The sequence below is a fragment of the Aptenodytes patagonicus genome, chromosome 12 (assembly GCF_965638725.1).
Source record: "Aptenodytes patagonicus chromosome 12, bAptPat1.pri.cur, whole genome shotgun sequence".
Classification (NCBI taxonomy): Eukaryota; Metazoa; Chordata; class Aves; order Sphenisciformes; family Spheniscidae; genus Aptenodytes; species Aptenodytes patagonicus.
In genome coordinates, this window is record NC_134960.1 from 17,708,672 (window position 1) to 17,730,491 (window position 21,820).

Genomic DNA, 21,820 nt, shown 5'->3' on the forward strand with positions numbered 1-21,820 from the left:
TGTGCAAGTAATTCCTTTATGCGCCGTGTGTCCACGCTTTCCAAATAACTACTTCACTAGCAGTACATGGCTTATCTTTGTAGCACTGTAGTGCCTTGTGAGCTTCACAGTTCTGGCACAACCAGCACAGTGCCTAAAGGTGGGATAATCAGAGAATACATGCAGGGACGTTATTTGAGCACCGTATCGTTGGACTGCACAGTATGGCCCTAGTTACTCAAAGGGCTACCATGAAATTTAATTTAGAATTTTACAGACGCATTTTGAATTGGAAATCTCTGTAATAACTTTCCCTTTGCTCAGCCTTTTAACTGTGAAATTCAGTTGGGGAGTTTTGAAGCAGCAGGTAGTGTCGCAGCACTCGAGGGATTTTGCCAAAATTCAGCTAAAGTGCTTGCGAGTGTCATTTCCATATTTAACTAATTTCAGTTTTTAATTAGCTCTGTGTGAAAAATGAGAGTTCACGCTGAGCTAAGCTGTCAGCATAGAGTCTTGTTTCCTTTCTAGCCTCTCAGGACAATTATTGCAGCATCCTCTGGTTTTTTCAATGAGAGTGCTTAGCCACTGCACGCTCAGTCCCTCCCATTGTTCCCTACAGGAGTCAGTGAGTGTGTTGTGTCTAGCTTGCTAAAATGGAGAAGATAAGTTCTGAAAATATTTCAAATACAAAATTGGTTTAGTAAAGGTTCAAAGAACTTCATAGGTCTGACTCAGAAATATACAGCAGAATATAACACGTTCCTTCCTCAGACCTCACTGGTACTGTGCAGTCAGTTACATTGTTCAGAACAATATCTGATCATTTCAGCTTCATTCCTTATTGCACTGGGTAATACTACGTTTTCGAAAGCACAGTGTGAAAGCCGTTTTTTTCATGGTGCTTTCTGCAACCTGAGTGCTAACAATGCCACGCTCCAGAGACTGTTTCGTCCCAAAGTCCTGTGGTCCTCTATTAAAAGAGAACTGCTTTTGCATAAAATTCCATAATGTAGTATAGGGATGGAAATTTGTTAATCCTGCAGCTGAACTGAAAATTTACCTCTGAGGACTTGAATGCAAATGTTAAAATACTTTTCAAGAATGAAGTAAGAGCTGCAGTTTATGTGAACTCTGCAAAAACGTGGGATGTGAAGAGATTTCTGAAATAATTTTATGAACTGATAGCAATCCTGAGTTACATTTACATGACAGTCATATAATACCATTGTTATTTTTGAAAGAATGCAGTCATTAAATTGTCAAAATCACATTTAAATGGAAAAATTGGTGAAATAACTCTGTAGGTGTTATCACAGTTGTGTTTTGTTTTTTTTTTTTAAACCTATCCTAGAAGGTGAGATTTGTAAAGATTTATGAATAGGTTTGGTAGTGTCTTCATTTTAATTTCTGTTCATATTCTAGCAAAATAAAGGTTGTGTGTATTTTATTTCTCACTAATTAGTATGGACAACCACTTCCAGTAGACAGAAGCAGATTTTCTCTATTAGACCATAAAATCAAATGCATCTTTTTCAAATTGAAATGGATGGAAAAAAATCTCAGCTGTAGCACTTTCTGGGTACTTAAATGTTAGTAATGTTGTGAAAGAAGAAGGTAAATACATTGCTGAAACTTGTCAGATACAGTGACACTGAGGAGTTTCTAGTCATTTTTCTTTTAAGTTATTGAGGAGCAGCTTTGATACCTGCTTCCAAGATGAAGCAAATTCTTGAAAGGAAAAAAAAAAAGGAAAATAAATTTCATAGTGAAGAGTGAGGCTGAAATGCTAGATGGATTTTCAATATAGTTTAGGGTTTGGGGTGGTTTTTTAAATACAGTATTTACTCTTTCATCTGTCAAAGAAAAAAGATATATAATCCTGATTTGGTTGCTGGCCAACTGGGTGTTACAGACATGAAGAAGTAGAACTTGAGCATTAGCTATGAAGTACTAATGTGTAGTTCTAGCTACCATATATTGCTTTTTGCCCCTTGTAGTGTAAGTTGTCTTCTCTTTGAAGGATAATTCCTGGTTATTTTATTGGTATTATTAAGTAATATTGTTATATATGTTAAAATTTATTGTATTAATCATTTAACGTAATTCAGTTATGCTTTACAAAGTGTATGTAATTGAAGCCAAAGGTTTTTGAGGGTATGTAATCTAGCTCATATTTTATTCTATGATTCATTAATTAATTGTATACAGTGACGCATATGCTAATGCATTACCACTCATGTCCAATTCACCCTGCAATTTAAACTGTTGACTTCGGAGGGTAAAGTTTTTTATGGGCTGCATTGCTGTTGCCTGTAGAAAACACTATTTTTTCAGGCATTGTTACGATATTCGCAGTCTCAAATACTTAAAATAAATAGACGAGTTCTGAAATGAAGCTCTCTGCACTGAATTCAGTGACAATTTTGACCTTGATTACAATGGGCCTTGATTTTAAACAGCTCTAAACTGACTGATGAGCATTCTGCATTGCTGACCTCAGACGGTGGAATTGGCTTCTGCACCATTTTGTATGCAAGACGGAAAGCTTCATTAAAATGGTCAGGTATCAGATGCTCTGTACAACAAGCTGGCTTCATTTTTCTGTTGTGGACAGCAGCTCCATCTGTAACAGTGATTTCTACTATCTTTGCTGTGAATTTTGTTATATCAAGAAGAAGATCAAATTGAGCTAGTCTTAAAAACCCGTATTATAAAAGACAATTTAAGACATAATAGATAAAGAAAAGTAATACAAATATTAATATTTAAGTGTATATTATGATGGTGTTCCTTAGATGAATCTGGATATAGGTATCCAAATTAAATATAATTGTCTTCCATTATGCATGGTGCACAGTGCTTCAAATAGACCTATGTAGACTGGTGTGCTATCATGATGTTTCTTGGGACTTAAAATGCATGTGCAAGCTTTTCTTCATTCCTATATTGGCTGATGAAATTGTATAACAGGATGTCTTGGTGATGCAACTGATAATCATATATGAACACACACACACACAGAGAAATTCTTTGTAAAATGTATATTGCTGCAGTCTAAAAACTTGCAACTCTGCCACTTCAAAATAAAGCAGTGATCCAAAACTAAAATCCTGGCACCATATAAACCCTTCATTGATTTCTCTGTTTTCTAATGTACTTCCATACTGGTGTGATCACACTGAAATCATGCCCTCGCTTGCAGCTTGCACTTCCTTACCTGCTCTAGAACTCTGGACGGGAAGATGAGAAGGCACGGATGCAGGAGGGCAAGCTTTCAGTCTCTGCTTTGTTAGAAAAATTATTTTTCCTGTGAAGGCAAAATAAGCAAACTTCAGACTTGAAACCTGCCAAGAATAAGACAGGTGTAAGATTAAAAATAGAATATATCCCAGTTATAGTAAACCCATTATGGGAAATGCTTGATAGAAATCATGTAAGGACAATGGAAAAAAAATTCTCAAAAACATAACTAAAGTCTAATTTGATAATTGTTTATTTTTTAAAAAGTTATCATTAAAAAAAACCCACAAAGCAATATGAGTTACAAGGTTGTAACTGACTGGTGGTGTAAGATATTTATCAAATAAAATCTGTATATTTGATTTTCATATATGTTTCTATTCTGGATCAGTAGGACATCTAATTCACAATACATTAATAATGTCAGCTTTGCAAAAAGGTCTAAATCTGCCTGGATGCTAAATATAATCTGTACTTTTAGCTCAATATCAAGATACGATTTAGGCTATGTTTATATATACCTTCTGAAGCATACCGTGAAAGAAGTATAAACAGTTAATAGAGTTGAAAATTAATGAGAAGCTTTGGGAGAAGAAATCGTATTTACTTTTCATCTTTGGATTTATTTCCTCTTTGTAATGAACTTTTAACTCCAATAATTACTTTGTGTAGAGAGTAAAACCTTAAATTTTATCATTCATGCAAGGTTTTACAGTCAGGTGATTAAATTAAACTATTCTGTAAAATTTCTATTAAGAGAAGAATATACTCTGTGATTAGAAATTATACTTTTTTGCACTGCGGACAGAAATTTGGCCATTCATAATCATGCAGTTCCACTTCATTTAGTGTATGCAAAGGAGTAATAAAGGTAAAAACTATTTTCTTATCAATATGGCTAACAACCAGAGGTTCAGTCAAGGTCTGAATGCTTTGGAACAGTTAGATTATGAAAATCTTGTTCAACACGTTTGTAGAGATTAGGGCAGTTGCAGTTTCGGAAGATGAACGTAGTCGAATAAATGTTTGACGTGATATTCCTTAGGCTTACAATCAGTATTAAAAGTAAACCAGTTATTCTAATTCTTCTAAGTTCAGGCATCAGTGATTTAAGAGAGTGTATTTGTGTCTGTATTCCCTGAAATGCCAGTTTCAAGTCTCAGCTAGGTTCTTCCTCCTCTTGGAAACAGAATAAAGACGAGCTGGGTACTTTGTTCATGATAATGGAGTCTTTTAGGTGTGAAATTAAAATCGGATTCAATTTGCTTTGTATTAACATTAAATGCTCACAATTGCTCCAAAAAATGAGGTTTTTCCATTGTGTTTTAGTCAAGAGCATCCCTTTCTGCTATTCTAAGCCTATTTCAAAAGTGGCAGTATTTTGGCAAGGCTGGTAAAGTGGATGTTGTATAATGTGGTTTGGGACCTTCCAGGCTGAAAGATGCTGTATTAGGTAAATAAAAAGATAAACACTTTTCTTATTCATTACAGCCATCTAGTTCAGATGCAAGACCAAAAAGATTGCAGCCTTGACTCTTAAAATTGCTGTAAGAAGTGAGTTCATTTTATACAGTCTCGGGAACTGATTAATCTTGTGCCAGTTTTCTATGCCCCGTACAATCTAAGGCCTGTCACGAGAATAAATGAATGTGCACTGTATTCTGCTTCTCTTTTAAGGTCTTTGTCGTGAGATTCCAGATTCTGAAGGTAGCGTGCAATGCTGTTACCCTTCTTGTGACAAAAAGATTGCTCAAAGTGGCACAAAATCAAAACAGTTCAGTAAAGAGGACTGAAACAAGAAAAGTCAAAAAGTCTAAACCAGGGATTCATTCTCAGTCCCAGTCAGAACGGTGACTGGGGAACCAACAACCACCCAAGGTACAACTCTCGTTCCTGCAGGCTGAAGCTCTGCTTGCCTGTTGTTATCCTTGGAATTGTGAGCCAGGTCTTCACATCCTCCAGTTTTCCCCACCCCCAGAGTAACTGTAAGTGTGTGTAAGCTTTTCAAGTATTTTTGGAAGTAGAAAGAGTGAAGTTGGGCATAGAGGAATGAACTTTCAAAGCATTGCATGGCAGATAAGCACACAAATCACATTACTACTAATGGGATTTGTGGATATATCTTTCATGCTGTGCTTTGAAAATTCATTCCGTTCAGTTCACTGATGTGCATGGGGAAAGAAATCAGTCAGCTTGGAGGGGGGGTGTGACCAATTAAAAAAAAAAAAAAATTGCTTTTTTGGGGTCCCCTATTTCTTCCATATGAACACAGTGACAATGAACCATCTTATAGCCCTCCTTCTCTCTCCTTTTTCATCTTTAACAACACTTATTCAAAAGAAAGCAATTAACAAATCCCAGCAGAAGTTTTGCTGCTGATTATAACAATACGCTCATTCATAGATCCTTTATGGTATTTCTATAAAATGCTTGTTGGGCTAGATGCTTCATAAAGCAAAAGCCCTGTTCTAAACAGTTTATTGTCTAAAAGAGTTTACATGCTGAGGGTGAAATTATGCCTAAGGATTGCTTTCTTATGTTTAAGATTGTGTGAAGTCAACTTTCCTTTCCACTGTGTTTTGAAAAAGGCACAATGTCCCCTGTGTCTCCCTGGTGAGCGGAAAGAGCATGCCTGGCATTTCTGCCATGGAGGGGAGGCGCCGGGCTTTCCCCTCTTACACAGCGAGCACTATCCTTACAAAGAGCGCAGAAGCAAAGATAAGGGTCTGCCTCTCTTTCCCTCTGCTATGTCCCAGAAAGTGAGGTGCTGAAATTCAAGTTTGACTGTGACTGTGCTTATAGGATCACTCTTGGATTAGAGAAGCACCGAGCTGTATTCTCTCTGCAGCTGTGAGAAGGTAGCAGAACCGGCAGCCTGACATTTATTACGGTCATTGTTTCATCAACTTACTGGGTAATCAGTCCTCACGGCTTTCCTCATGTAGTCAGAAAACACACTCTGTCTTTCTCTTTGGAAAGTTACAAGAAGTTGTTGTTGTTATTTTAAGTAAAACTATTGAAGAGCTCAGGCACAGTTAACGAGTAGAAACTTGTAGGTGGGTAAGGTATAGAAGCTTGTATGTGGGTAACAATATCAGCTTAATTCAATTGATGGAGAAGTGGAAAAAAACATGTTACAGGATATAAAAATATGCAGCAGTGCCATTGGAGTTAATGGAATTCTCCATTTTTAACATAGTAAACTAAAAAAAAGTGACTCTGAGAAGTGAAAGGTCTTGTTTAATGTTATGTGTAGGATAAATAAGACAGGAAAATGGTTCTTTATTGTGCTCTCTAGACATAATACAGGCAAACCTATTGTTTTAATGAAAACAGTGTGATCTGTTAATTCTTAAAGTTGTGTATTTTGGTAATGTTTTAAATGGAGTTCCCAAATGAACTTTTAATTTAAATTTATTAAGAAAACATAGTGCATACCAAATAGCATACTGATGATTAAGATGATTTACTGAGAATGAATGACCTTGAAAGTAAGCCATCTATTCATTGTTGAGCTTCAACGGTCACAGTCAATAAGCTGTACTTTTTGCATACATTCTACAACAGTGATATTAAATTTAGATCAAGTGATCTATTTTTGAAATACTACTTTAACCTTTCCTGCAAACAATTGAATGCTTACAATTAGAGCAGACAATGTGATCAAGAGTACATCCAAATGTTTTACATGAGATCTGTAGGATCTTAGTCATTAATATTACAACACGAGTTCATAAATTCCCTAAGTACTGGTAGTCCAGAGATTTTTTTTTTTTTTTTTTTTTTTGCCTGATCTTTCATCTCTGGTATCAAATGTAAAAGTTAAATTCTTATCTCCTGTGTCCATGAGATCTCCAACAAAATATTTTGAAAATATGTCTCTTATAATCATAACTGACTTTGCTTTGCTATTAATTAACTAGAGTATTTCCTATTCTGCTGGTGAATAACTACACTAGGTTGAGAAACCTGCACAAACTTTGTGGCGTGTCAGCAACTGCCATTTTATAGACTACGTTCTCAGCCTATTTAAGTGTACTGAAGCTTATGTCCTAGGGTACCTAAAAATCATACTGCTTCTGGGAAATGCTTTGTGGCATAAAAATTCAAGGGTTTGCCTGTGATGTGTTGATCCAAACATTCCTTAAATTGTCTGGGCTGGTGGATAGGTAGGGACATGCTGTGGTACAGCGTAGGGCATAAAAATGCATCAAACACTTCACGAAACATTGGGACTACACCAAGGAGTGTTGTATACGTGTAGGAGCAGCTGTGTTGGGTCAGATAAAAGTCAAATAATCCATTAACTTATCTCCAGCATCCAAAAGTGGTTGTCTTGTAAGAACAGACAAATCATATGTGTACTTTTCCCTACTGATCTTCCAACCTCTGGTTCTTCTAGGTCCTTCCTGAGATGAGGGGAGGTGGCATGACAATATTACTTGCTTTTGTTCGCTCTTCTCATAATGATTCAATGTTTGACTTACTTGAAATTTTCAGGGGACTTTATCGTCTAGCCTAAAATTTCCCTTCAGTTTGATAATAGCCAGCTCAGAGCTCATTATTTTATGTGTGGAGTTAAGATTACTCCTCTCCAACATATATTATTTTATCTTAACTGGGTTTGAATTTCGTCTGCCATTTTATGGCCCAGTTGCTCGGTTGCATTATGTCCTTACTCAGTTCTCGGTCAGCACTCTTCTTGAATAATGCAGTATCAGCAGCAGACTGTGTCACCACCCTGCATGGTCTGTTTTCCATTTAGAATTTTATCTTATCATTTATGATAGGTTTGAATTTTTTTAAATACTACTTTAAACTTTCTTGTAGATAATATATCAAAAATGGCAGATGTCCACCCAGCAAGCCATATGGCTTTTGTTTTGCTTTTAGAAAAAGGCCTGGGAATGTGATGAATTTTTCTGAGATCTCTTGGATACCCTCAGGAGGACTCTGGCATCCTTGTCACAGTCACACTAGGTATTCAAGGAAGAGTAGAAAATTCTGGCAGTTAGTCCTGAATTTTAGGAGAGAAGACATCATTGTTTCTCTAGCAAGGAAAGGTGATACTTGTTCACATTGTTTATTTTAAGACTGCTTCTTTTAAGTAACAAAGACTCATATTCTTTGGTAATGATTTTCCAAACACTTTAATGTATGTTGAAGTGGAGGAATCGCAGATTAGAACTTCCTGGAGACACTGTCCCTTTCTGCCGGTAACAGAATATGAAAGGACATTAGTATAATTGTGAGTCCGGGTCCTTGGATTCAGCAGCTTTCTTTGAGACAACTGCCCCAGCCATCATTTAATACGAGGAGCTGTATATTCCCTCCTAGCTGCATACTGACAATGCTTGTATTCCTCCTGCTGCAAATGTGGCTAAAGGCTGGCCACCAAGATTACCGAGCAACGGATGGTGTCAGCCTCTGTAAAACATCTACGACTTCCTGAAATCTGACTTTGTCAGGCATATTTGTTGCCAAGTCCACATTTTGTGGGAGAGGACTTTTACTGATGTCCACAATGGTGAGATACCTTGTACATAAATAACGCTTGCAGAATTGCCCACCTGACAAAGCCTAGCTGTCCTCTGTGTTCAATTTCCTTTAATCCTAAGACATGTTAGCAAAATATGGATCTCAACTGGGATTTAGTTCAGCAAATTCTGATTGTATGTGTATTTGTGAACTGTCTTGTAACCTCTTCAGATGTGAGAGGAGTTAGGGAAGGCTTCTTACTTTTCTTGTTACAGCTACCCAATAATCTGTGCTCCTCAGATAGAGACCTGAAAGCACAAGTTAGAATCAAGTGTAGTGTTTTCAGGCACCATGCAAGTTTTTCCCATGCAGTTCCTCCTTTGCTCTTTTCTGACCTTCAGACCCTTGCTATTCCTGTCTCAGGCATCTCTTGAGGAGAGGTTGTCAGCTGTGATGAATTGTGCATTCATTTTGTAAAGGGGGCAAGTAATCACTAGGGAATAGGCCTGACACACTCATTTCGCTTGTGACTTGGGTTGAACTTGAACCTATTTCTCCAGAGGAATAGTAGTAGAACATTAAACTACTATGTTTCTAGTCTTTTAAGTAACTTATTTTATGAATACTAACTGAGATCAGTAAGATCAATTTCTGGAATTCCTGGAGTTCTGTTGCATGATCAAGAAGTGGTAACTAGTAAAGAACCACGAGTCTTGGCTGAATAACATCTAATACAATGTAAGCATGCAATAACGTTTAATTATTTTTTAATTTTTTCAAGTTATCCAGGTTACCCATCTATATGCACACAGAAGTGTAAAAAACACTAAACTTCTTTTGCTTCATACAAATATTGTGGTGCTTTAAAACAAAATACAGACCATAGGAAATAAAAATAGATGTGCAGATAGTTGTTTGAGTATGTATGCTATAAAATTACAGTCTGCTAAGATTTCTTAGGTACCTTTTGTTTCATCATGTCTGTGATTCATTAGGCCTGACTTGGAAATCACACTGATGTTGCTCAAGACTAAGTAAGTACACTGGAATAACAAGAGTTGCATCATTGTTCACCTCATGAGTGGATGGAAAGGAAAGTTCTAGTGTTTCCACCCCCCTATAATACAGTAGTCTACATACAGCAAAAGTGCTTTTAGTGCTTATTTGTTAATGTTGTTAATGATATAATGGACCAATTTCTTTTTCACATGAGAAGAGGCTGCCCTGCTACAGTTAAACATAATATGACTAGATATATCCTGACAAAGTGAGATCATAGTTTGATGGGTTCATTTTGCATGACAATAATTTAGGGTTTAGTAAGCATGACAACTTGGAAAATTAATATATGGAAACATTCTGAATTCTGTTCACTTTTATAATCTTCCCATCTTTCTGAGTCACTTAGGGAATACTGAATTTTCTAACAAGCAAGTGCTGCATGTCTCCCAGACCTCAGCTGGGAAGATGCAGTAGGAACAGGGAAAATGGTGGATTGTTAATCTGCATATTTCTCCCTTTAAGAAGGAAGACCATAGAGTAAAGGGATAAGTGCAAAACCTGATTCTGCCCTGCCTATTGGCAGACACTGAGTTGTACTACAGGGAGATCTCTAGCACATGAAGACACGAGAAGTCTCTCATTTTAAAAATACATGGTCAAGAGTGACAGGAGAGCACAAAGGGAAGACAGAGAGCTTTCCGAGCTTGGAAACCATTGTCCATTAGGCTAAACTCTGAATGGAGTGAGCGTGGGGTTTATGGCCAGAACGAGAGAAGACTGAACAAGAGAGGAATCCGGGGGCACTACTGAGTCTTAGCGAACGTTCAAGAAAGTTTTGCATGTAAATTTTGTCATTTTTCTGTGGATTTGTATGCCTTTGGGGATTTCTTAAAGTAACGTGTGATTCACTCTAGCAACTTCTATCTTATGTAAGTCTTAGATTGAGCCGTGACAGTTCTACCACCTGGACATCAGAACTAGTTCTCTGCTTTTGTTCTTGATGGGCATGCAGGTTTAGCTTCCAGTTTGAGGTGCTTTGGCCCTGTGTGTATGTGTGTGTTGCTGGGCTGGGAGTGCAAGGTTGATTATTACTTTTCACATAAACCTCAAAAGTTTTACTTCAGAATTTATTGGTTTTATATTCTCATATTTTAGAGAATATAAACACACAGTTCACTATCCTAAGTTACTGGATGTTAGTGTTAAATGAACCAGATAAATTCTGACAAGCTCAACATTTAAAAATCAGGTATTAGAGACAAGAACTTAGAAAATATGCTTAAATGTTGAAGGGAAAAAAGCAAACAAACCCAAATAATACCTACAAAACATATGTAAGTGCTCTGTAAAATACAATTTATTAATATACCGTACATATAACAGATGAAATGGCACTTTTTTGTGTTTTAAATCTTCAGAGGTGTGTTTGTCCCTGAAGGTTAGTCTATAAACAAATGGGGAGCTCTGGAATTGTGTTGGAGTAAGTGGGCTGTTTTGGAAAATCAGCACTTATCTTGACAGTCAGCTTTGGATCTAGCTGAGTATCACCAACTGGTGAATATCCTTTGGAAAAAATGTAGTCAGTACTATCATATCTGATGAAAGTGTGTTGTTGGGGCAGAAAGAAAAGCCACAGCATCACAGATTTAGTTGTAGTTTCAAAAAAAAAACAAACCCACCACAATAGAAAAAATAGGAAACAGGCACAAATTCACGAGCCCAAAATTCTCTTCTGACACACATGCACTCAGCTTCTGAGTGGATCCCTGTATTTCTAATTAAACGGGCTTCTACTTATTCCTTTGCCGGAGGCATTTTTGTTTGATTAACAGAACAAAAGGTTAATCATATAAATTTGCCATCTCATAGCGTTCTGAAGCAGGAGAGAATAGGTGGCGGCTCCTTGTTCTCCCTGCTCGGATGCCATTCAGGTTTGCTATATGCAATGCAAACATGGAGCTTTCCCCTCAGGCCCCCGTGACATACTTTTCTGGAGGTATTCTTGGTAGAAGGTTGAACGTTCCTCATGTTTCAGTTGTCTTAGTGGAAGTCTGTAGATCACATAATGGATACGCGAGCTGGGCAGGAGATTGTCGTCTTTTCTCTGCCTCTGTAAGGGACCAAAGCAGATGTGCAAATCCCTGCCCCATTAGGAAGGAGCTCTAATTGCTCCTACCTCACGTGCATCTATGATTAAAACACAGAGCAACGGCGTTATTAATGAAATCATGGTGTACTTGGAAGCAGATGGATCAAAGTTTTTCTTAAACCATGTTAATAAGATCTTTTTTAATTCCTTGTCTGAATTTACCTGGTAATTATAAGTTAGCAACTATGATTCTATTGGACAGACTAGTAGTTATGATTTCCTTATCTCTTTGTTGTAAGGAATGGCTCACACTCGAAGCAGCAGACTTTCATCTCTGCAAATGACCTACATTTATGGTTACGCTTGCAATAAAATAAAAAAAATTGCAACTTTGAATAGACACACTGAGAGTATAAAACACAAGCCTAATTCTCCTCTATGACTTGTTTTAATTTGGGGGCTCTGAAATTCACTTAATCATTATGCACTCTTTGCATACGGGGGTGGGCCGGCTGAACTCTGTCTTTGGAGCCCTGGTGCGTGCGCATCGTGTGGGGAATTGCTGACAGCACAAACACACCACAAGCTGCTCTGCTACCTGGCGTCCCCTGGCCCTCTCACGTCTACAGCACAGATGATGTGTCTCACCCGATGGGGAGAGTCTGTATGAGCTAGCGACTTGTTTCTTGTTTGAGCTTTATGAATAATTTTTCAGTTTCATTGCCATACTGAAAAGAAAATTAGTTGCTTGAGATTAGATGGAAAAGCCTTTTACAATGTTTGTTCTGGCAAAACAAAAAAGTTGTAATTGAATAAAACATTTGATCCCACATAAAATTTTTGTATATTTTCCAGGAATTCTTAAACATTCCCTAGAAATAAATTTTGTGTGTTTTCTTAGCAAAACATCCTTTTCAGGTTCATACTTGGTATTTTTTAAAATACCAGATGCTTTAATGTATTTTCAATTTTTTTTTCCTACTAGAAAAAAATTTTGCAAATTCAGCATGAATGCAAAATCTGGCAACTGCCCTCTTCACACAAAATGTCTCCTGATTTTAGTTACTGTTCGTAGACATCTGCTTGGTCTGTAGGTTATGTCTAGGGGAAGGTGATGTTACGAAAGCTGTCTTGCTTCTCAGCTGCTTTTGTCAAAAATACGGAGGTTAACCTCTGCATAGATTGTGAGCTGAGGGATTTCCAGGAGTTGGGACAGATGGATTCTGGGGCTGGGGGGTGCTTTGTTTCGCTTTCTTGGGTTTTAGGAATATGTCTATGAATCGGTCACGCCTAACTGGATTCCCTGTATTCAGAGATTATCCGAGTGATGTCTCAAGCACTGTAAATTGCAGTTCCTCTGATAAGTCTTTCGCCTTACCTATCCTCACTGTTTAATCTCTGAACCCTTAGCTGTGTGGCCACTGATGGTCCATTTGTGACCACACCAGCTCTTCTACAATTGCTTGTAACTGGACGCAAAATATCTGCTAATCTTATGTGGATCTGACACTGCAGAAGTGAACAATTGAAAGGGTGCCCATAATCATATATATTTTCTGCCCCTAAACCAACAGTGAGTCCCATCAAACACCATTTTAGTATATAACTGAAAATGCTGTTCTGTGTGGTATGTAGGTTTACGTACCTCCTGCGTCAACAGGAAGAGTGCTGATGGTGGACCTAGAGAAAGTGGATAAAAACAGCTTTGTGGGCTTTTCTATCCCTCACCACTCCTCTATGTTGGGAGGATGCCATAGGGATAATACAATGAAAGTATGGAGATGTATTCAGGTAGCTTCTGTTTATACAAGGTGAAGATGCACATAAATCCACTAGCTGAATGATTCAGACCTGTCAAGTCTCATGCATTATGCACGGGACTTACTCAATTAGCCCCTACCACAGTGCCTATAACTCATGCACTTGTGAAGGTGGTGCCATGGCCTTTCTCCCACTCCATACCTTACGTGTCAGGCGCAGCTGCATGGCCTCCGCCGTACCTGCGGGCCATGCGGGCCTGCCTCCGGCTTAGGGACGGCTAGAGAGGCCACGGCGCTGTGCTGCCACCAGAAAGCTCTGCTAATAGGCAAACCTTCCCTGGCCGGGACTGCGCCTGGCTCTTTGTTGTGTGGCCCAGGCGGCTGAGTTTCATGCACTGGATTAGAAGAAGTTGTGAGGTCAAGCATTGGCAAAGACCTGGTTTTGTCAGGAAAGTTTAATCTATGAAATGAAGACAGAGGCTGTTAAATCTGTTGGTTTAAATAAGTTGTAATAAACACAAAATAATTGCATTACAATGCCATTAGTATACATAGGGCTAAAGCTAATTTTATCATCAACGTATAATTATCACATATAATTTAAGCTCAGAGCTATTGTTTGCAGTAGTGCTCTGTTTCCACGACTGTATCCCCCTGTAATGTGTGAATCGGAAAGGTAGCGCGCGATGCCAAAGTCTGAACAAAATGCTCGCCTCTCTGTTTTGATACTCTGGATTGTAAGCAATTTTCCTTTTCTGTTTCAGTAATTTAGAAGATCTGATAACTGAAAAAAAATAAGACAGCTTTATGTGAGTCATCAGGGCTGTCTCTTGGATTTTTTTTCCGTTGCTTTTTTTATTTAGCATATGAACACTCCTCTGAGACAAGTTGCTTTACCGTGTTTTCCAAAAGATGCTGAACTGAAATGAGCTGTAGTCTCTCCCCCAACGCTTTCGTCCGTGCGCGGCGTATTTAATTTTGACGACTTTGTGTCTCTGGCAGCGATGCACCTCCTGGGGCTGAACTGGCAGCTCCAGCCCGCCGACGGACACACCTTCAACAACGGGATGAGGCCGGGCTTGCCGGGCGCGGAGGACGTGGCGACGGTGCCATCTGGAGGCAGAGGTGAGGCTGCGGCTCCAGCCGCTCGGCGCTTCGGCTCTCCTGCAGTTTTATCGTATGTGTACGCGCACCGAGATGTACGCAAAACCTTTTTTGAAGGCTGTTTTTTCACACCGCTGGTGTTTTCTGCATTCTGCTGCTGGTAGTTGTTTTGCCGGTTGGCTGCCCAGGTACGGCTGTTCTTACTCCGTCCCTCTATACACAAAACCATGTAATTTCTAGAACCTCATCTACTAATGCAGAAGTGCTCCCTCAGATACTAACGCAGAAGTGGTCGGTCAAAAAATACGTGTACGTTTTACTAGGTATGACATGTCCTGTTTCCATGCATAGCATAGAGGTCTCGGAGAAAAAGCTCGACGTAGTGGCAGAAGTACGTTGTACTGCTTGGGAGAAGTCAAGAACTTTGGCTTCCAGCCAGGACCAAATTCCTGGGTTTTTTTCTTTCTCAGCTGTAATTCTAATAAAAAACATCGAGGACAGCATAATTTGACCCATCATAAATAATCTGTCATGTGATATTAGTATGAGCAATGTAGGCAACAAATGGATTCTTCTTTTCCTAAAGAAAAACTGCTCCAGTGGAGGATGACAGGGCAATGAGAAGAATGAGGGAAAATCTAGAAACAGAAATACTTTCTTAAACTGAGAAAGTGTATAATAAAAATACAGAGAAATTACGTGTCATGAAAAGGATTTTAATCATTTAAATTTAATGCTTTTTACTGGTGACGTTCAGGTGTTTTCTTTGCTACATCGCGATAAGGCTTTCCCTGGTTATTACAAAAATTATGACAAGAAGACAGAACAGAACGTTTCAATTAGTCAGAGCACCTCACAGGCCTTAGTGTACTGTGAAGGTGGGATGGGGTGACTGAAACAGAAGAGAGGTAAGAGCAGTTGCTATTGGCCAACAGAAGAGTTTTGTTCAGAGCTGAGCATCGTCTTGCTCTCGGGACCTGTGGCTCATGTTAAACTTGCTGATTGCCGTTTAGAAACAAATGCTAACACGCAGGATACTTGCATTGGAAGTATTGGAAAAAACGCATTTAAAATAGAGCTGGGAAAGGAAGCTGAGTTGGTTTTTGGTGTGCCAGATCATTTCATAGATTTGCTTCTGTTTTCAATAAATGGTGCTGCTGCACCTCAGCTTCTTCACGTTTTCCATGGAGGAACTAATTTTGGCCGCCTCCTTTTCATCAAATCCTACACCCTAGTGGTGGGAAAAACCTGTAGATTTTCAGACAGCGGTTTGTTGGCTTGGCTCTCATCTCCGACTGACTGTAGGTCAAACTGGACGAACAGCACATCCCTAAGTACAAGGCAGAATGTTTATATTACTGCTGAACTTCTTCCAGATTGTGCACAGGTGAGAGACCCTATGGTTTTAGGCAGGAACCTGAAGGGCTCAGGTCTGCAATTATGGTCACTTAGCAAACAACTGCAGTGTTTAACACGTTTCCAAATTCCCTCCCCTGCAGTTTTTTGTTGCCATCTCTGTGCAAATATAGGGCAGCAGGATTGTTGAATTGGAATGTGCTCAGCTGCCTGGGGCACTTCAGTGCAAATTCTGGCAGTTTATCCCAGCCCCACTCTAATTAGCTTTGCACATTTGAAGAGGCTGAGATGCCGGCTGTTTTGGGAGTGGTAGCCTCCTGTAGAGGAGACAAGGAGACAGAACTGCTAGTTGTGTCTTAAATTGCTGCAGTTAGCTTTCCTCAGAGCATGTTGGAAAAGTTTACTTGCTCTTCTGACATTTTGTAGAAGGTTGCTGAAATGTTGAAAATCTGGGGGAAGGGGGGACAACAATATTTAGGCATGTAATCTTCCACAGGGGAATAATATGAATGGCAGGTTTGGATGAACACAAGGAATATCTAAAAGACAAATTCTCATAGCAGGGAAGGGTGAAAAGTTTTTCTATCTCACCTTTCCTTTTATTGTGTCCAAGTTAATATTGCTATCCCAGCAGTTTTTAGGAAAGCCTCTGACAGCTTTTAACACAACAACACATTTCAGGGCTCAGGGCTCTGGCTGTAGAGTGACCTTTCTATAACTGACACAACTCAGGATGAAGCCATTCTTTTCAAAACATTGGTCTCCCAAAGAAACCTTTAACCCCCAGACTGAGAATGGCTACTTAAACGCAAGCTGTGCCTACTCAGCAAGCAAGGCATTTTAAAGTAGAGCAATTTGGAAGGAAAAAAAAATAGCAGATACTTCAATTTGATCTGCTTGTTCCTTATTAAGAGACTAAATTCTGGTATGAAATAATAAAACTGCAATTTAAGAGGAATGTAAATTACTTTATTACTGCATTTTCCTATCTGAATGAAAACAAAATTCACTGTTAAGATAACGCAGTTGCAGGTTTTTTGTAATTACACACTACATCTCGCTGATACCGGGGATGTCTGAAAGAAGGAGGCAAGCGCAATGGGTAGAACAACCCTCAGTGCTGTGGTAGAACTGCAAGTGAAGTCCACCATGCTCTGACTGTAAACAAAGCACAAGATACTTTTTTTTTTTTTTACTTTAGGCTCTAGAAGTTGTGCTAAACTAGGGATTTAGATTAAGAGACCAAAGTAAAGAAAAATTCCTTTCTTAATACAAATGATAAGGTAGTATCCCTTCATAGTACATAAAACCCAAAAAGTTGGCACTGCCATGGAATTGTGGAATTGCTACAGGGATGAGATAGATAATAATGACATTAAAAAAAAATTTCTGAGAGTGAAGCCCATTTGTTTGTTACAGTTGCATAAGGATAATATTAGAATTTTGATGTAATAAATCTAAATTAGGGGGAAAAGTGAAAAAAGAAAGCACATTTGGGAATAATTTCTTTTTCACAAAGAAGTGAATTAGATGACCTTATGGGGTTTTTTTTGTACCTAGATTCTGTTAATCTATGCCAAAAATATATTCTACATTTAAAATTATGTAGTGGGCTAGACACACATTTCCATAAAATATGTGACTATCTATGTGCTGTTTCCTTTCTAATTGGCAGAATATACTATAAAAGTCAACTTTAATCTTTTCAGAGAGCACCTAAGATAAACTACAATTTATGTGGAAATATCCAAACTAACACCAGCTGCAAATCCAAGTAAAGAATGCTTCAGTGTAGAGTTTTTTGTTTATGACATATTGTCTTTGGTGTGCTCACAAATTTAGCCGAATTTCTACTAATTCAAAATTGACAGTATTTTTTAATTTGATTATTTGCTATAGTAAGGTTCTATAAAGCTGAAAAACACAGTAAGAGATTGTGGTCTCTGATCCTAGAAACCCACATTTTAAAAGACACCAAAGATAATTATAGGCAAGGATTGTGGACCTGAAAGATCACTTTGATTACCATAAACATACTGACTAATTGGAAAAGGTAGATTTGAATGTGTGTTCTGATACTCGCATAATCCAGGGTTTGCGTATCTTTGGACCAACCAGCTTGATCCAGGTTCGTGCTCAGTTTATAAGATATTTCACTAAGTTTACCACAGTATGTGGATTTCAAAAAGACAATTACAGTTAATTAAATGGTAAAGTATTGAAGTATCATGAAAAATACTTGTTTCCAGTTATCGAATTCAGCATTGTAAATATAATGGCAATAATGAAATGAAGAAAGTTAAATTTGCTGTTAAATTTGACACCATCTTACTTGCTTGAGGTGAGAGAGGGGAAAAACATAATTTTACTGATCTAGCAGAAATTTGCCTTGAATAGATATGGAAAGCTGAACTCAGCAACCATTGTGAAGCAGTATAGGTTGTTTTCAGCTCTCTCCAAATGATGTTGAGACCTCTGCCAGATGCTGCAGCTCCGAATCACATTTTGGTTTGCACACAGAAACGATTATTTTCTAATAGTTAAGGTATTTTATTAGCAATGCAGCAGACAGGCCAACGTTAAAGGAATAACAAATTTATTAAATGGGAAGAGTTGCCACTCTTACATGTTGATGAGTTGGGGCTCAGATGCAAGTAGAATAGGCCCTGACTTGACTGCCTGAGACGCTGGTGCTACCCCCAACTATGTTCCTGCTGAAACCTAATCCTACTCATCGGACAGTATAAGGACTCCGTAACAACTGGAGGGAACTCGTCGTCATGTTGCAAAAGATAAAAAGATGAAAAACTCATACCTCATTAACAACGTAAACATGAATCTTTTGGTTTCTACTATTTCCTTTCAGACGCTTTGAAGCAGATGATCAAAATGTAATAACAATCAATGTATTTTAAATGTCACTTCCGTTACCTTCATTCAATTTAATCAAGACATGCCATCATTTTCCAGGTGGATTAATCTTATTAAGTAGTTATGTGGCTAATGTAACGTAGATCTTAATTAACACTTTAGCAAGCAGAAGTATTAATATGGACGCTATGAAGGCTTGCAGATATGGTCTTCTGAAAATGTACCAGGCTCTAGGGCTGCCTTAGCAGAAGCAAAGTATTTGACTAAGTTCAGTAGAACAGAAGAGGAGTTTTATTTTTGTCATTGTGTTGATGGTGATAGTATGAGTTGCTGTGTTCAAAGTTAGGTGAAGAAGAGTATTATATACCATCAGAGATGATTGTTATGGTGATGCAGAAATCCATGCTACTATGTATTTGTTCTTTGTGAAATGCAGTGAACTAACAGATCTTAATTTCATTTCAGCTATAATTTGCTTTTGATTCTGAAAACAATGCATCTTGTGAAGCCATGCCGACAAGAATGTGAAGATGTGCCCAAATTTTTAGGTGTATCAGGATATTAAGACATGTTTCTTAACTCCACCTACAGGGCCAGATTGTTTGACTGCAGCTGAGCCAGAGCAGTGGTCCTAAGCAGATGCTGTCCTTGCAGAATTTCTTTCCTTTCGCCACTATAGAAATATGGGATACTGATCAGCAAACCTGAGTTTTTTATTTTGTTTCAGAAGCTGTTTTACTGGACTCCTGAAGGCTCATACAAATTCAGAAGGTTCCTTCCTCCTCACTTCACAAAATAGAGCTCATTAGTACCTCAGCATCTTCAGCATAACTGAAGTTCAAGATGTGTCATAGCGGCTTCTCCAAACTCTCATTTCCTGGCTTTTTACTTTATTATAGCTGTGGGAATTTGTTTTGCATCAGCAGTCAATCTATTGTACACATTTCAAAGAGAATCTGTTTTCACTTGGGTCCTAGGGCACTTAGGTATTAGTAGTAGATATTGTGAAGCATAAGTTCGTATAGGAAGTGATCAGTGTGGTAATAGTGCATAGCGCTGATTTTTCCACTGAAGAAATTTGTATAGAAAAGACATTTTCTACTTTTTCGTCTGCCTTTCTGAAACAGTAAAAAATGTCTGGTCATATAAGTAGCAAATTTACCCGAGCAAAAAATCAAGCTATCACTGAAAACTGTAGTAATTCCCACGCATTCTTTTTTGGCAAAAAGTCAGTGGAGTGTATTTTTATAGTGAATGGTTTCCTTTACACAGCTGTACCATAAATTTCTTTGGAATTCCGAGTCATCTGTGAAAATCCCTAACTATGTAGCAAACAACAACAGAAAAATAAGTTAGATAAAAAGATAAGGAAAGCTATGTCTGCAGCAGTGATTTATAAGAAATGCAGAGGTACAGGAAGAGAAGTGAAAGAGAATTCTCTTTAACCAACACTGGTGATATTTATTCCTTGTACTTAATTTGAAATTGTCCAGATTATCTTGGTAGTTCATTATGGATCTGTTGGAATAGTTATTCTGCTAGGTATTTTTCAAGAGTGTTGTCAAGACACAATTTACAGTCATCACCTTTATAAAGGCACACAGTCAAAGCACTGGAGTTAATTGCTATTTAAATGTGATGTCTGTAGCGTGACACTGCTGGTAGCCAGATTTCATTTTTATTTTTTAATTTTAACTACAGTATGGGAGAGGAGCCTATAATAAATACTCAAGTATATCTGGTTTCAGTGTAGATACAGTTCTGCCTCCATAGCTGATGCTGCTTGACATCAGTTGAATTAAAGGCTGACCGGGCACGTCCTATCAGCTGCCACCTTGAAACTGACCTCCAGCTCGAAGATGAGGCCTGCTGACAAGTTAGCAGGGGGAGTTGCATTGCTGTTGTCATGTGTTGCCTATTTGCTAACTTCAAAGGCAAATATACTTGAGCGCTAAAACAGTCTTTTCAAATGTATATACCAAAATAGTAATTCAACTGGGTAAATAACACAGCAGTTTAAATGAGTAAGTGTTATTTAGTTGATAAATATACGTTTGACTGAGCGATTGAAATGCCTCCCCTGGGTAAGATGAAGAAGTATGCTTTTAAAACTCTCTTTTGTAGATGTTTATAGAGAGGAAATCACAGAAAAAAAATCAAGTATCCGTGGCGTTATGAGATAAACAGATGAAACTCTAAAACTGTCACCCACAGCAGAGATAAGGATGTTGGGATTTATTTGTTCACAATAGTATGAGTTGTTTGGGTTAGTCTTTCTTCCCAGATTTGTCAGTTTGTCACATCTGTAACTTCACTTAAATGCAGTTGATGTTCTTTGAATGTGATCTGCAGCAGTCCACCAAAATGGAAAAGCTTCTAAAAATAGCTGAAGGGAGTAAGTCAGGTGGCAAGATACATTCTCTACATTAGGAGGTGAAGACCGAAGGGAGCTATAAAAAAAGTTTACTTTAAGAGTCTCTAGAGACAGAGTTCATAAGTGAAGCTGTTAGTGCAGAAAAAACCATTGCAAATGTAAAGCTAGGATGATGTTCTGCTTTTCAGGTTTAAAAAAATAAACTTAAACCTATTCACTAATAAAAGAGGTTCAGTGGTCATATCTACTTTGCATTTCGTTTCTGTATTTCTAACTTGGGGAGGAAGGAACATGAAGAGGCCGATGTCGAGATACCTCCTGTAGTATTTTTATGTGACTGCTCTGCATTACTCATCTTCAAGGTGAGAATTTTTAATAGGTCATTGTTAATATTTCTGTTTTACAAGTCGTCATCTGAGAACATCAAGATCATGACCAACTCAGGTGCACTGGCTGTGTCAAAGCAAGGACTAGAACCAAGACGCTTTCACTAGTTTTGTGTCTCATACCAACAAGAGTAACTCAGCAGGAATTTATGAGAGTGTGATTCAATAATGCATAATCTTT

At 38.1% G+C, this 21,820-nt stretch overlaps 1 protein-coding gene across 11 annotated transcripts in view; it reads left to right on the plus strand.

Moving 5' to 3' along the window:
- The window catches only part of TENM2 (teneurin transmembrane protein 2), a 763,074-nt gene that overhangs the window by 612,809 nt on the left and 128,445 nt on the right, over positions 1-21,820 (plus strand). For all 11 annotated transcript variants that reach the window (XM_076350345.1, XM_076350344.1, XM_076350347.1 and 8 more), the window contains one exon: positions 14,551-14,673. In XM_076350345.1, the coding sequence (XP_076206460.1) occupies positions 14,551-14,673 (123 nt within the window). The remainder of the gene's footprint in view (positions 1-14,550; positions 14,674-21,820) is intronic.